The sequence below is a fragment of the Dromiciops gliroides genome, chromosome 3, assembly GCF_019393635.1.
Source record: "Dromiciops gliroides isolate mDroGli1 chromosome 3, mDroGli1.pri, whole genome shotgun sequence".
Classification (NCBI taxonomy): Eukaryota; Metazoa; Chordata; class Mammalia; order Microbiotheria; family Microbiotheriidae; genus Dromiciops; species Dromiciops gliroides.
In genome coordinates this window covers 281,946,798-281,962,953 of record NC_057863.1, presented here as the reverse complement: position 1 = coordinate 281,962,953, position 16,156 = coordinate 281,946,798, and the positions used below count along the sequence as shown (strand labels likewise).

General features: G+C 37.8%; 1 protein-coding gene and 1 pseudogene across 1 annotated transcript in view; both read left to right on the top strand.

The window, feature by feature from the left end:
• SYTL5 (synaptotagmin like 5) overlaps nucleotides 1–16,156 on the top strand; it is a 256,002-nt gene that overhangs the window by 179,123 nt on the left and 60,723 nt on the right. The window contains 3 exon segments of the mRNA XM_043996939.1: nucleotides 107–117; nucleotides 7,170–7,308; nucleotides 8,436–8,565. Of these exon segments, the coding sequence (XP_043852874.1) occupies nucleotides 107–117; nucleotides 7,170–7,308; nucleotides 8,436–8,565 (280 nt within the window).
• Nucleotides 213–689, top strand: LOC122750266 (annotated as a pseudogene).

Genomic DNA, 16,156 nt, shown 5'->3' with positions numbered 1-16,156 from the left:
GATATCACAAGGTGAAATAGTATAGTGGGAAGAGAGTGACCGGGGATACCCCATGGTTAGCAGGATTCAGCTGAATGAAGGTCCAGCAAAGGAGACTGAGAAGGAGTGGTCAGATAGGTAGGAGAAGAACCAGGAGAGAGTGATTCCCTGAAAACCTAGAAATAATAGAGTATCAAGGGCTCTTCTCAGGTGGTCCCGTTTGTGCAGTCAAAATGAAGTTCAATCCCTTCGTGACCCCAGACTGCAACAAGAACTGCAAGAGACACTTCAATGCACCCTCGCACATCCGGCACAAGATCATGTCGTCCCCGCTGTCCAAGGAGCTGAGGCAGAAATACAACATCCACTCCATACCCATCCAGAAGGACGACGAGGTCCAGGTTGTTCGTAGACACTACAAAGGCCAGCAAATTGGCAAGGTAGTGCAGGTTTACAGAAAGAAATAACGTCATCTACATTGAGCGTGTGCAGCGTGAAAAAGCTAACGGCACAACTGTCCATGTGGACATTCACCCTAGTAAGGTAGTTATCACCAGACTAAAACTGGACAAAGATCGTAAAAAGATTCTTGAGCGTAAAGCCAAATCCCAACAAGTTGGAAAGGAGAAGGGCAAATATAAAGAAGAAACCATTGAGAAGATGCAAGAATAAAGTGGTCTGTTGTACAGTTGTAATTAAAAATGAAATTTTTTTTAAAAAAGGAAAAAAAGAGAGTATCAAGGAGAAGCTATATAGAGGTCAAGAAGGAAGAAAATTGATAAGAAGACAATATTTTTGGCTACTAAGAGATCAATGGTAATTTTGGAGAGAGTACGCTTCAGTTGATGAAGAGTCAGAGTCAGCTGTAGAGAGTTAAGAAGAGAGTGAGCGGAAGGAGTGAGCTACCTATTGCAAACAGCCACAAAAGGAAGGTGAGAGACAGCGTGATGGTTTGTAGGAATGGTGGGATCAAGTGAGTATTTTCTGAAAATGGGAGATGTAGACATGTTTGGAAGTAGTTGGGAAGCAGCCAGTAGACAGGGAGAGATTAAAGTCATTTCTTATTTCTGGCTTTTAGTCAGTTTCCCCATTTGTACAAGGAAGGTATTGGGCTAAATGTCCTCTGAAGTCCCTTCCAACTCTAAACCAATGATCCTGTGATCTGGGATTTGAACCCAGTGCTTGGCTCTAACCTGGTGCTCTTTCCCTGGCTCTATACTTACACGAGTAGATGCAGCAGAGAAAGAAATCAAACTGTGCGTCCCCTAATCCCAAAATTCCCCTGCTCTTTCCACTACCATCTCTGAATTTTGCTAAGAAACCCTCAGAAAATGCATTCCCAAATGGATGGTCACTAACTGCTACAAAGAAGCAAATGGGAACATATATGCACACACACGCACACACATGTGTGTGTATCTGTGGATATGTATGCATGTGTATATGTATATACCCACATGTGTATTATATGTATATATAGTAAAGGAAGAGTGATGTTTTGCTTTTTAAAAATCATTTTGCTTATTCACAGACTAGATTGTTTCATTTTCTGTTTTTCTCCTTACCTTCTCTATCATATGGCTTGATAATGAATGTTAACTAGTGAACTGTCCTAATTTGCCTGAGTGGTTGTTGTTTTTTCTTCTCTTCCCTCTTCTGAATTATACCCAGTACTTGTTCATTGCTGAACAGGAAGCCCAAGACTCTCCAGAATTGTTTTTGTTTGCTCTGAACAGAATGCCACAGACTTCACCAGTCAGGCCACCTTTAAGGCTGCGTCTTGTTCTGAATCTAAACACTGCTCATCTCTAACCCTTAAGCAACCTCCTCTGTTGTCCCAGCCCCCCGCCATCAGCCCTCATGACTGTTTGTAGTTTGAATAGAGTATACAGCTTTTAAAATTTTTTTAATCGGTACTTTCTACAAAGTTGAGTTCATTGATCTGTTCCCATTATCAAACATTACTTCTTTGTTTGTCACAAAGAAGCGAGATGCTTTTCACATTAACGTGTGATTATTGCCATCCGTGTAGGGAAACTCATAAACTAGGAGAAAACGTAGCACTAGCAACTGTCACCAGTGATTTAATAAGGCATAGCACAGGAAGGCATCTCACAGAGACTGGAATCATTGGCACAGAGCCAGCATTACTGTGCTTTATGTAATTTGGGGTAAAGGCTGTAACTGTTGGCTAGTTTGTACACAAATTTATTTTCCTCATCAACTGAAATATCTCATTCTAAGGCTAGCACATTATTGACATTCTATCAATCTTATTCCCTAATATCATTTTTTACATATTTGTCATTTAAAAGGATGAGTAATGAATGAAATAACTCCTAACAGGCCCTTCCCCTGTACTTTAGCTGGGCCCTTGAAAGCTATTACTTGCTTAGGTTAGACAGGGGTAACTGAGATAGTTGGGGACATAACATAAGATCTGCTCACCTATACTTCTTTATATTTTATAAAAATAAATAAATTCCTAATTAAGAAAACAGCTGGGCATGCTGACCACACATCCCTACTCCTGCGGAGGCTGAGGCTGGTGTATCTCTAGAACTTGGGAGTCCTGTGCTGCATGTAGGCTAAGTCAGTCTCTCATCCTCATCCCCCCCAATTGTCCAACACCAGTGTGATGAGCCTCCTGGAAGGAATGGGAGCATTGATTAACCTAATTGGGGAGTAGCTGGCCCAGGTTGAAAATGGAATTTGGAGTATATAGTTTCTCTGCTCTTTCAGCTTGGGTGAGATGGGAAAAGCTTGAAAGAAAAGGAAAGAAGAGAAGACAAAAAGTGGGAGGGAAAGGAAGGAAAGGAAGGGAGAAGGAAAGGGAAAGGATAAAAAGAAGGGAAAGGAGAATAAAAGGAAAGAAAGAAGGGAAAGGAAAGAAAAAGAAGGGAAGGAAAAAGGGAAGAGAAAGGAAAATAGCATATTGCTAAGTAAGCATTTCTTTTTATAAGTAATGTAAATACCATAGTAGAGTCAAGATTAAAAAGGAATACGGGGCAGCTAGATGGCGCAGTGGATAGAGCACCGGACCTGGATTCAGGAGTACCTGAGTTCAAATTCGGCCTCAGACACTTAACACTTACTAGCTGTGTGACCCTGGGCAAGTCACTTAACCCTCATTGCCCCGCTCAAAAAAAAAAAAAAAAAAAGGAATACAAACTCCCAAGCACAAATTAACTACCCTGATCACTACTTAATTTATAATCCATAAATTTACTTATTACAAACATTTGTTTTCCTTATGTCAGAAAGAGGGGGTTTTAACCTTTTTTTGTGTCATGGATCCCTTCAATCAACCAATAAAATTAATAAACACTTACTAAGCACCCCCTACTATGTGGTAGGCACTGTGCCAAGCATTGGAAATATTTTTTTAAAAAGACAAAAGACAGTCTCAGTCCTCAAGTTTCAATCTAATGGGGGGAGTCAACATGCAAACATATATATACAAAGTGAGCTGAGTACAGGATAAATAGGAAATAATTAACAGAAGGAAGGCGCTAGAATTAAGAGGGGCTGAGATAGGCTTCCTGTAAAAGATGAGATTTTAGATGAGACTTAAAGGAAGGCATAGATGTCTTCTCTTCCAGAGTCTAGTAGTGAAACCCATGGACTCCTTAGAGCATCAGATTGCAAAAGACATCATTTATACTGACATATGGAATATCTATGTATGTATGTGTACATATATATGTTATATATATATATGTATATATATATACATATATATATATATATATATATATATATATATATAAACAACCCCATTTATAAATGACCCAAAGTTAGGAGCTCCTGGGGGGTCTACAATGTCTTTCATCTTTCTCTCTCACTTCCTGGTTCCTCTTGGATCTTTTTGTCTTTTAGATCCTGGTTATTGTGCCAACTCTACTCAAAGAAAGGCCTTAGGTCAGGATATTATTTCTTTTGGCCAAGAGCCAAGGTATTAATTATGCTCTTCACTACTATCTTTTACTTTGAGAGCACTAACTACTTTTACCTTCTACTTAAAACCTCATGCCTCTAAACCCCCGAGACTCTAAATGTTATGATACTGTTTTGTGGTTCTAAATTGACCTCATTGCTTGCTCCTAAAGTTTTCCTCCCTGATCAATGGTTCCTCCTTACGTGTTTTCTTAAAGGGGCCTGACCCCTAATCTTGGACGTGTTAAAAATCACCAAATTTAAACAGAATATATTTTTTAAAAGAATATATGAGTATTTTCACACCACTACTACTGAAAATAGCAATAAACTGACTCTCTTTAGAAAAAAGGAGAGGAGGAGACATACATAATATTTCAGTGGGGACTTTGATCTTGTTGACAATTGATATAAATCTCAGTCTAGTGGTAGAGATCACAATTCCTCTATGCCTTTGTGCCTATACATACATACATACATATATATATATATGTGTGTGTGTGTGTGTGTGTGTGTAATAGTTGTCACAATGGTTAATAATAGTTGTAATAGTCCATTATTTTCCCTCATCCATATTCTCTTATACATTTTCTTCTCTATATATCTTGCTCACTGTTATTTCAAGTTGCTACATTTTCTTTTCCTTTTAATCTTCACTATCACATCTTGAAGCTTAGGGCTTGTTTTGCTTATGACTAATCCCTCCCTGAATCTATGTATCCCTCTAATAGTCCTCTTTCCCCTCTCCCTGTTTCTCTATATCCCTGTTGAGTTGAATGTAATTCTATACCAAACTGTTCCCATGTGTGTGTTCTGCCCTCTTTTGGCCAATTTAAATGAAAGTGAAGGTCAAGTGACAACAAAAACACTATGACATAATTTAGTTATGTATTTTATTATTGATGTTAATAACAATAATATGAATCTTAAATCACCACTGAGATCCTTTCCAGCTCTCAAATTCTACCATTTTAAAACTAAGATGATGGATTCCTGCATTAGAGAAAAGTTTGGAAGCATTGAGTACATTTTGCCTTCTCTCTTGCTTGTATTCAGTTCTGGCTCTCACAGTCTGTTTGGACTATCCATCTGAGACAAATGGACCCTTTCTTAGAGTTATGTTTTTACATGTTTAAAATCAAATGTATTATTACAAAGGAATCCAATGCTGTTGGAATAAAGAAGTAAGTTTTTTCCATCCAAGTTCATGGACCCCCTGAAATCTATCCATGGACCTCTTAGGGAACCATGGATCCCAGGTTGAGAAACACAGATTTTAGATCTGTATTCATGAATTGATTCAATAAATAGTCCATCCAATTATGTGTCATATCCTAGCCAGTAAGTATTCACCATCTCGTGTGTGTGTGTGTGTGTGTGTGTGTGGTGTGTGTGTGTGTGTGTTTCCCTGAGTAAATTATCGGTTTGATTGACCATGGATCATATTGATCCTCCTAACACTGTGGGCAAAGAAGGTATCTGGAGAATCTTGTTGTTTATAGGGAAACCCTAGTTCATTCCAAATATGCAGTTCTCTTGATATTAATAATTTAAGGGTCACTGAACAAAATTACCTATGCCATCTCACTTTTCAAGGAACCTTGTTCAACATATGGCTCAATTCAACAAACATTTATTAAGCATCTACTATAAGTGAGGCACTATACTAGGTGCCTAAAATATAAAGACAGGAAAATGGAATAATAGTTCCTGACCTTGAGTTGCTTACACTCTTACTGGGTGGAAAACATGTACACAGACAAGTTTATCAAAATTTATTCAGTAAAAATGAATTAATTTGGAAGGTGGAGGACAACACTAACAACTCCTGTTTCACTTGGAATTTTCAGGTAGCTAACCTTATTGGTTCTAGCAGCTGCTCAGTGGTTTAAAATTGCTTTCCATGCAAAATAGCCTAGAGGGCACCAATGCCTTTTGTCCAGCTGTGATCTTTATTTGTAAACCTATAATTCCGTAAGATATTGCTTGAGAAATCAATCATTCACTAAATAAAATTTGAAAATTTTTTTTCAAATAATTTTATAGAGTAGTTGGGATTAATTGTTCTTTAAATGTTTGGTAGAATTCGCTTGTGAATCCATCTGGTCCTGGGGATTTTTTCTTAGGAAGTCATTGATGGCTTGTTCAATTTCTTTTTCTAAAATTGGGTTATTTAAATATTGATTTCTTCTGTTAATCTGAGTGATTTACATTTTTGTAGATATTCATCCATTTTATTTAGATTGTCGAATTGATTGGAATACAATTGGGCAAATAGTTCCTAATAATTATCTTAATTTCCTCTTTGTTGGTGGTGAGTTCACCCCTTTCATTTTTGATACTAGTAATTTGGTTTCTTCTTTGCTTTCTTGATCAAATTAACCCAATGGTTTATCTATTTTATTAGTGGTGGTGGTGTTGTTGTTTTTTCATAAAACCAGCTTCTAGTTTTGTTTACTAATTGAATGGTTTTCTTTCTTTCACTTTTCTTAATCTCTCCTTTGATTTTCAGGATTTCCAATTTGGTGTTTAGTTGGGGATTTTTAATTTGCTTCATTTTCTAGGGGTTTTTTAGTTGCATGCCCAATCCATTGATCTGCTTTTTCTCTATTTTACTGATGTAAGCAGTTAGGGATATGGATTTTCTCCTAAGTACCGCTTTGTTTGCATCCCATAAATTTTGATATGTTGTGTCATCATTGTCATTTTAGTTAATGAAATCAATTGTTTCTATGATTTGTTCTTTGATCCACTTGTTTTTTAGGATAAGATAAAATCTGAAATTCTTAGCTTAAGGTTTAAGGCCCTCCCAACAATCAAATTCCAGCACATTTCACAAGCGTTTTTTAAAAAGCAGAACTCAGTCTCATGGAAGCTGTGCTCCAAACAAATCTTGCTGGAATGTCTCCTCAATAAATGTCCTCATTTTATGGCCTCTTTTTCTTTGCTTGGGCTATATCCACTGTGCCATCAGCTGCCTTTTCATATAATGGGAGATAAGTGTGCAGGACCTTGAGCCCATTTAAACAGTAATTTAAACTTGCTGGCGTGGGAAATAGGGAGTCATTAAAGGATTTTGAGCAGGATTGTTGACATAATAATGGCTGATGGGTCCTTAGTGTGGGATCAACTCTATTGCAAGGTAGTTTGTGTGTGCTACTATCATTTTGTTAAGTCACTTTCTTCCCAGGTCTTCTATTCGTGTCCCTCTTCCATATTAAATCTGGACTTTTCTTTGCTATTTTTTTAATCAGGGGAAGTGTCTCACTAGACATAAATGAACAGGAAGCTAATCCTGTGAGCATGAAAGGTAACCAGGGCAATGGCACCATGCCTCGGACACAGAGGTCACCAGCTCCAAGTACGCGAAGCATGAGTTCGGCTAGCAGCAGGGTGAGTGGGGCCTTCATGACTAACCATCTAGCAGGCTATGCTGCTGTATTCCAGCTATCCTGGGCATAACTATTCATGTAATGAGGTTGTGGTTTGTTTGTTGTTGTTGTTTTCTTAATCTCCATGAAGGTGGGGTTGTTCTTTGTGTATTCCCAATGGCTTATTCTTCATCACTACCTACCTCTTCACTTCCACCTGAGTCTTCTGCTGTTTGCCAGAAAAGCTGAAGGCAGCAGAAGTTTGGGGATCAGGCTGGGGATGTGGGTGGGTAGGGTGGAAGGGATGTCTCTCTGCATTTCAAAACCACACAAAATTATGTTTTGACTGCTCTTGCACTAGTATTAACACAGGTAATCTAGAGTTAATGCTTAGAAACTAAAATCTGGTTTAAATTATGAAAAAAAGGGAATTTGGGGAGATTACTAGGTTTTAATTTACCCCACATCTCTATCAAGTACCTACTATGTGCCAGGCATTGTGCTAAGAGCTGGAGATACAAAGAGAGACAAAAGATAAGTCCTTACCCTCAAGGACTTCACAGTCCAATAGGGGTGGTGGAGGAGTAAGAGAATATGCAAGAAGCATGGTACTGGGTTGGTACATACAGTATAAATTGAAGATACTCATCATAGGGGAAGGTACTAGCTTTAAGGGGGTAGAGGTGGGGGAAAGGTTTCCTGTAGAAGGTGGGACTTAAAGGTAGCCAGGGAAGCCAGTAGAAGGGAAAGCATTGCAGACATGAGGAATAGCCAGAGAAAATGCCCTGAGCCTGGAGATGGACTATCTTGCTTGAGGAACAGAAGGGAAGTTGGTATCACTGGATCAGAGAACACATGAAGGGGGAGGAGAGGAAGTGTAAGAAAACTGGAAAGTTGAGAGGAGGGACCTGGGTTATAAAGGGCTTTGAATGCCAAACAGAGGATTTTGTATCTGACCTTGGAGGTGATAAGGAGCTGCTGGAGTTTACAGGGTAGGGGAAAGATACATTGCTTAAGTATGAAAACCAAACCTTATACAAAGTACCTAACTGGTCGGCTTAATTGTCTTTAAAGAACTTCATTATGATTTGAGGCAAAATGTCACTTCTCACTTATGTTTTGCTATTCCCTTTTTTATGTCCTGGTTAGGATCATGGTTTAGATAATGCCATGGTGGTGGCTGCCAGCGAAAGTATCCCTGAAAGTTTAACAAAAAGACATCAGAGGAGGGCTTCAGGAACTCCTTCCATAGCCATCTCTGGAGTCTCCCTGTCTTCAGGTGAGTATTTGCTGTGTTTTCTAAATTATTTGTTCTAAGCTGTGTTTTCTAAATTAATTGCTACATATGAATTAATGGCTATTGCACCCTTTTGGACAATAAGCATTTATTACTAATTAATATCGTATATACCAATAAAGAATTGACGGTGTGGTAGTTAGCACAGGCAGGAGAAAAACCTCAGACCCATTTTGTCTCTCAGAGTTATAGCCTGTGGTATCAAAGCCTAAGGGGAAGAGCAAGCACCAAACAACTGCATTCCAAGCCAAGAGAGGGGCAAAGCTCGATCCAAGATGGTGACCCTAGGGTCATCAAGGTTTTTTTTTCCTCTTTTGATAGAGGCAGGTCATTATACATTGATCAAAGCTAATTGGTTAGCATCATTCAATTCTATTGGTTAACATGACCTGAGTGGGGTCCAAATTCAAATGAATTCTGGTAAGGGAGAAAGAAGTGTGCAAAAGACTCTTGCCTAAATTGCTTAAGGCAAAGTCTGTTATCTAAATGTTGTTTAATCCCATCAATCCTTCAATAAACTAGAAAAAAGAATCTATCTCCATTTCTTTTGTTCATCTGGGCTCATCCCAATCAAGATTAGCTGGAGTTTCTGGACTTTCTGGAGCTGGAAAGGGAAGGACTAAAACTGGGTCTCTGGGTCCCCAAGAAATTAATTATTAATTATTTTCTCATATTGCCAAATGCTCATAACTTCATATAGCATCTGTTTGATAAGGGGGTGAATAGACACTGTAGGGCAGCTAGGTGGCACAGTTGACAAGGTGCCAGCCCTGGAATCAAGAGGACTCTATTTCAAATCCAACCTCAGACACTTACTAGCTATGTGACCCTGGGCAAGTCACTTTTAACCCTGCTGGCCTTGGTTTCCTCATCTAGAAAATGAGCTGGAAAAGGAAATGACCAACTATTCCAGTATCTTTGCCAAGAAAAACTGAAATGGGGTCACAATTAAAATGACTGAACAGGGGGCAGCTAGGTGGCACAGTGGATAAAGCACTGGCCTTGGATTCAGGAGGACCTGAGTTCAAATCCAGCCTCAGACACTTGACTCTTACTAGCTGTGTGACCCTGGGCAAGTCACTTAACCCTCATTGTCCTCCAAAAACAAAAACAAAATAAAATGACTGAACAACAGCAATAACAATACCCACTGTATAATTGGTTATTTAAAATTATTGTTAACTTGTAAATCATTAACAAACATAAATATTTACACATTCAGAGAAAAAAATAGTATCATATGTGAAAACATGAATCCATTACATAATGCTTGGTAGTACCAAATATTACTTTACTTACCTGTAACTCTGTTTGAACTTCCTTTTAATCTATTCTGTGTATTTTTAAATGTTTCATTGATGCTCTTTTCAGGGAGGAGAGCTAGAAGCAACAGTAACTACTGTGTAACTTAAAATTCTAAATGTGGGTTCTAATCTGTTCCCCCAGTTTTGGGGGAAACTGACTAAAATCACTGATAAAACAAGTTTAGATTTTTAAGGGTTTATTGAAATATAGAAAGAGAAAGATTGAGAACAGAATTCTTTTTTTTTAATAAAGTATTTTTTTCCTGTTACATGTAAAGATAGTTCTCAACTTTTGTTTATACAAGCTTTCCAATTTCAGATTTTTTTTCCCTCCTCCCTCCCCTAGACAGCAAGCAATCTGATATAGGTTATATATATATATATATACACACACACACACATAATAACATTAAATATATTTCTGCATTAGTCATGAGAACAGAATTCTTACAACCTTGCAATCCTATCTTTCCTCAGCTCCTCTCTATCTTTCCCTGCCGTCACCACCAAGTCAGGAACCAAAAAGACAAAGGTCTTCCAGCAGGCTCCCCTTTCCTCCTTCCTGTCCCCTCCCAGAATGGGGAGGTTCTTCAAGCTGGTTGGTTGATTGGGTCAGAAGTTCAAAGTTTATTTAGATTCTGAGAACCATGCTTTCTTAAGTACTCTCAAGTACCATCCAGATGTGCTTAGAATCTAGTCAACTACTAATCCAGTCAAATCAGCCAGTAATCCACTCAGGTGGGCTCCTGAGTATCTCCCAAATCTCATCTATCACATTCCATTATCTTGACAGTTTCCTCCCTTTGTTTCTTCTAGGAACAGGGTGTTCCTTGATGAAACACATCCTATGCTAACAAACAATATGTAAATAACAATATAGAAAATGGAGAGAGAAAAGTTTTGTCCAGAGGGGCGGTCCCTTATATAAGGACTCTTTGATATTGGTCTTGCAGAGGGAGGGCCTCTGCAAGTATATAATAACAGAAGGAGAAAACAAAATCAACAAAACACAACTATTCATATAAAGTCTCTGAGTTATCTTGTCTTCTTGGAGTGGTAAGATGTCATCAGGAGGAAACTGGATTCTGGTCTGGAAAACTGGGCTCTGGACTCTGGGCTCTGATCTGGAAAACTGGATTCTGGACTCTGGTCTGGAAAGCTGGATTCTCTTCTTTAACTGTTTGAATTGCTGGATTTTTACTCAACCTTAGCATAGCGTTGTCAATGATCAAATTAATACATTCAATTACATGAGGTAGTTATGCAATCTATAACACTTCTTACCACCATGTGTCTGGATCAAAGCCAAATTTAGTATGTGTTATGGAAAGCTTATCATACCATATCTCATGGTTTCGAGACAGCCAGTGATTGTGCTAGGCCACAGGTGATTAGACTGAGTGAGACAAAAAGAAAACAAGTTCAGTTAAATTAGGTTATTTTGGAGGGAGAGAGGAAGGAACTGGACTGTTCTACATAGTCACCATAATAAGCAAACCATGGACTTACTTGTACCCGTCTCTCCTCTTCTTGTACACATATTCTCTCCAGGGCCTGCATCCAGCTTACTGTAAGAGTCAGTTTTGTCTCTGAAATGATAAGTTTCCATACTTCATAAATCTCATATTAATTTCACCAAAGATAGGATGATGGTAAAAATGCATGTTATGCTGCATAACTGAGGATATACTAGTAATATATACAATAATTCCAAACCATACCCAGAGTAAAATGACATATAAATGATAAATGAATGTAAATAGCTAATTATATTAGACATTATTACATTATCTTCTTTTAGCAAGTAAACCACATCATCTTATACATGAATTCTCTAGTATAACAGTAACAGATACTTAAAGTAGTGATCAATTTATCAAAAAGAAATAAGGCTTCAATTAGCAAGATTTAATATTCAATATGTTCATTTAATAGATCAAGCAATAGGGTTCACTACCCCACCCCCTTCATCCAAATAAAAGCTTTGCCTTGTAACCAATAAATATAGTCAAGCAAAATAATTTGTTTTGTTTTGTTTTATTGGCCATATCTGAAAATATTTCATTGTGTACTCAGTCTGTTACCTCTCCACCAATAGTTGGAAGGCATGCTTTATTGTCAGTCGTGGAAGCATGATTACTTTTAAATATGTCTTTTTTTTTTTTTGGCGGGGCAGTGAGGGTTAAGTGACTTGCCCAAGGTCACACAGCTAGTAAGTGTCAAGTGTCAAGTGTCTGAGGCTGGATTTGAACTCAGGTCCTCCTGAATCCAGGGCCAGTGTCTTATCCACTGTGCCACCTAGTTGTCCCTACCATGATTGCTTTTACATTGATTTTAGTTCTTAAGTCTTTCAAATTTTTCTTTTACACTACTGTGGTCATTGTACAAAATTACTGCCTCGACTCATTCATGCAGCTCTTCAGCAGTTCATAAAGATCTTCCCAGTTTTCTCTAAATCTGACTTTTTATCATTTCTTACAATGTAATAATGTCCCATTACATTTATATACTATAATTCATTCAGCCATTCCCCAACTGATGGGTATCCACTGTATTTCTAGTCCTTTACTATAGCACCCATTGCTCTGCAGATTCTAATCCTCATTTGCTCTGTCAGTGCCATGTGACCCCACTTCACTTTTCAGCTTCCTTTTATATGTTGTTTCTCCTTATTATAATGTAAACTCCTTAAGGGCAGAGACAGTCTTTCTGTGTGTATTTCTTTAGCCAGCATTTAGCACAGTGTCTGCCACATAGTAGGAGTAGTAGTAGTAGGCCTCCACCAGTCTCTGACAACCATGGATCAGCGCCTTGAAGAGCCACAGGCCACAGTGTGGCTGTGCAATCCGATATAGGAGCCGAAGCTCCTAAGTGACTTATAACCGGTAACTGCTGCATCCCGTGTTGTATCTACCCCATGAGGAGTAGCTGCAGTTTCCTCTCCAGGGTGCTGGCCTGGGCGGATCAATTGGAAAACAAGCTGTTGCCCATGCAGCAGGTTTTCCCTCTCTGCAACATTGGTGGATCCAAAGGAGAGGCAGAGCCAATACAGTTTGGCACCAGTGCCACCACAGGAATTGCCAGAAGGATGTGATGTCCAACATCCAACTGCCTAAGGGACTCCAACTCCTGATTTTTCCTTGGGGCTAACTCCCAAAGCCTTTCCCATATATGGGTATAGCCGCAAGGCAGCAGAGGTTTAAATCTAGGGTTTCCTTCCCCTAGGCGGGTTGCCTGCCAAGGCTAATGAGCCCCATCTGCCTGAAGCGACTGGTTTTAAGGCCCAGTGACTCGCCTTCGACCCTTCTCCTGTTAGTGGAAACAGTTCCGCCATGAGAAGGCCAGGAGTTGGGCTTTGGTTGTCAGCGGCTATTTGAGATGCATGCTATTGGAGCATTTTATAGAGAGTGGGAGCTTATCCCCACTCCCACCCTGTCATGACAAACCTTTGGAACCACCTGCCACATAGTAAGTGCTTAATAAGTAAGTACTTCTTCACTTGATAGAGTCCTTTCTCCCTCTCCCTCTCCCTCTCTCTCTCTCTCTCTCTCTCTGTCATCTCTTTAAGTTATATGCCTAGAAGTGGCACTGTATGGTCAATGATTCACATAGCTAGTGATTAGGTGGTTATACTTCCAAATTGCTTTCCAAAATGTTAGACCAATTCATAGCTCCACTATGGGAGTATTAGTGTCCCTTTTCTTCCAAAAACTCTCCCACAGTAGCTATTTTCTTCTTTTATTATCTTTGCCAATCTGATGGGTATAAGGTAGGACCAGAGTTATTTTAATTTGCATTTTATTCATTATTGGTGATTTGGAGCATTTTTTTCATATGGCTGAGAATAGCTTAGATTGCTTTTCTTGAAAATTGCCTGTTCATATCCTTTATCCATTTATTTATTGGAAAATGTGTCTAACAGATCATCTTATATCTTGCATATGGGAATTTTATCATAGAAACTTGTAAAAAATTTATTTCCTCAGTTAATTGTCCCCCTTCTCATTCTAACTGCACTTTGTTATTGTTTTAAATCTTTTCAATTTCATATAATCAAAGTTTTCTATTTTATTTCCTGTAAATCTCTCTCTCCCTCCCTTGTTTGGTCAAGAATTCTTCTACTATTCATAGTTGTGAAAGGTGTCTTCTGCCATTCTCCTCAAACTTATTTATGAAATGACCGTTTATATCTAAGTCAATTATCCATTTAGAGGTAGTTATGGAATATGGTGTGAGTATTTGAACTAAGCCCAATTTCTTCTTCTTCTCCTTCTTCTCCTTCTTCTCCTTCTCCTTCTTCTCCTTCTCCTTCTCCTTCTCCTTCTCCTTCTCCTTCTCCTTCTCCTTCTCCTTCTCCTTCTCCTTCTCCTTCTCCTTCTCCTTCTCCTTCTCCTTCTCCTTCTCCTTCTTCTTCTCCTCCTCCTCCTCCTCCTCCTCCTCCTCCTTCCTGCTTCTATAACACTTAAAGTTATGTAAAGCTCTTTATTAATGTCATCTTGCTTTATCTTCACAACTATGACAGGTAGCTGGTATTGTTATCCCCATCTTACAGAAAACTGAGGCAGATAGAGCATAAGTGACTTGCCACAGCTAGGAAGTATCTAGACAGGATTCGAATTTAGATCTTCCTAACTCCAGGTCCAACACTCTATTATAGTCTTTAGCTCCTAACTGTCCCCTCTTATCCTCCCAAATACAGCATGTTAAGGATTGTAAAGTGCTTTACATATGTTAACTCATAACAACCCTGTGATGTAGGTGTTATTATCCTCACTTTATAGATTAAGAATACAGAGCCCAGAGAGGCTCATGACTTTAAGATTGCTTTACAATTTTTCTAGCTATTTTTGAGAATGAGTCCTTACCCCAGGAGACAATGTCTGTGGGTTTAGGAAATAACATGCTACTTTGTTCAGATACTTCGGGATCTTAGGTACCTGATGTTCTATTGATCAACTTTTTAATTTAATCAATACCAAATTGCTTCTGATGATTATGGTTTTGCAGTACAGCTACTTTCTCACTTTATTTTCATTATTTCAATTTATATTCTTAGCCTTTTGTTTTTCTAGATACATTTTGTAATAATTTTCTCTTGTTCTATAAAGTCATTCTTTGGTAGTTTGATTGGTCTGGCACTGAATCTGTACATTAATTAGATAGTATTGTCATTTTTTATTATATTAGCACTTGAAACCATAAGAAATTAATTCCTCTCCAAATATTTTTCTTCCTTAATTTCTTTAATGAATGGTTTTTAGCTATAGTAATAGAATTACTCTGTGTGTGTGTGTGTGTGTGTGTGTGTGTGTTGGTAAGTGGACTCCCAGATATATTACACATTCTGTGGTACATTTGAATGAATTTTTTTTTCTCTGTTGGGTTTTGTTGGTAATATATAGAAAGGTTAATGATTTTGTGGTTTTATATCTTGCTACTTTACTAAAGTTAATTGTTTCTATTATTGTTTAAATATCTAGGTTTCTCTAAATAATTAATTTATCTGCAAAAGGAAAAAAAGTATATTTTCTTTGCTAATCTTTATACTCTCAATTTCTTTTTCTTGTCTTATTGCCATAGCTACTCTTTCTAGAATGATAGCAAAGAGTAGTGACAGTGGACATCCTTGCTTTACCCCTCATCTTGGAAAGGCCATTAGTGTTTCTCTATTACAGATGATTCAACTCTTGATTTTAGATCAATATTATTCATAATATTAAGCAAAGGTCTATTTATTCCTACTCTGTCTGGCATTTTTAACATAAAAGGAATTATATTTTGTAAAAAGCTTTTTCTGTATCTTTTGTTATATATGATTAGTTTTTGTTACTAATATAATCTGTTACATTTATATTTTTCTAACATTAAGCAAACCCCATAAATGTAGTATAAATCCAACTTAGTCATAGTGTATAATCTTTTTTATTTGTTGTTGCAGGTTTTTCCTCATGTTTTATTAAATATGCTTGCATTAATATTAAAAAAGATGTTATTGTATTTTTTGTATTTGTGTCATAGAGGGAATTTGGTAGGATTATTTCTTTTCCTATTTTTGCAAATTGTTTATGTAAAACTGGAATTAATTGTTCTTTGAATGTTTGATCGAGTTCACCTGCAAATCCATTTGGTCCTAGATTTGTTTTTTTCCCCCCCTTTGTGTGTGTGTTCATTTATGGCTCAACATTTTCTTTTTCTCAGATTGGGTTAATTAAATACTTTTTTTCTTCTGATAATATAGGTATTTAATATTTTTGTAAATATTCATCTAT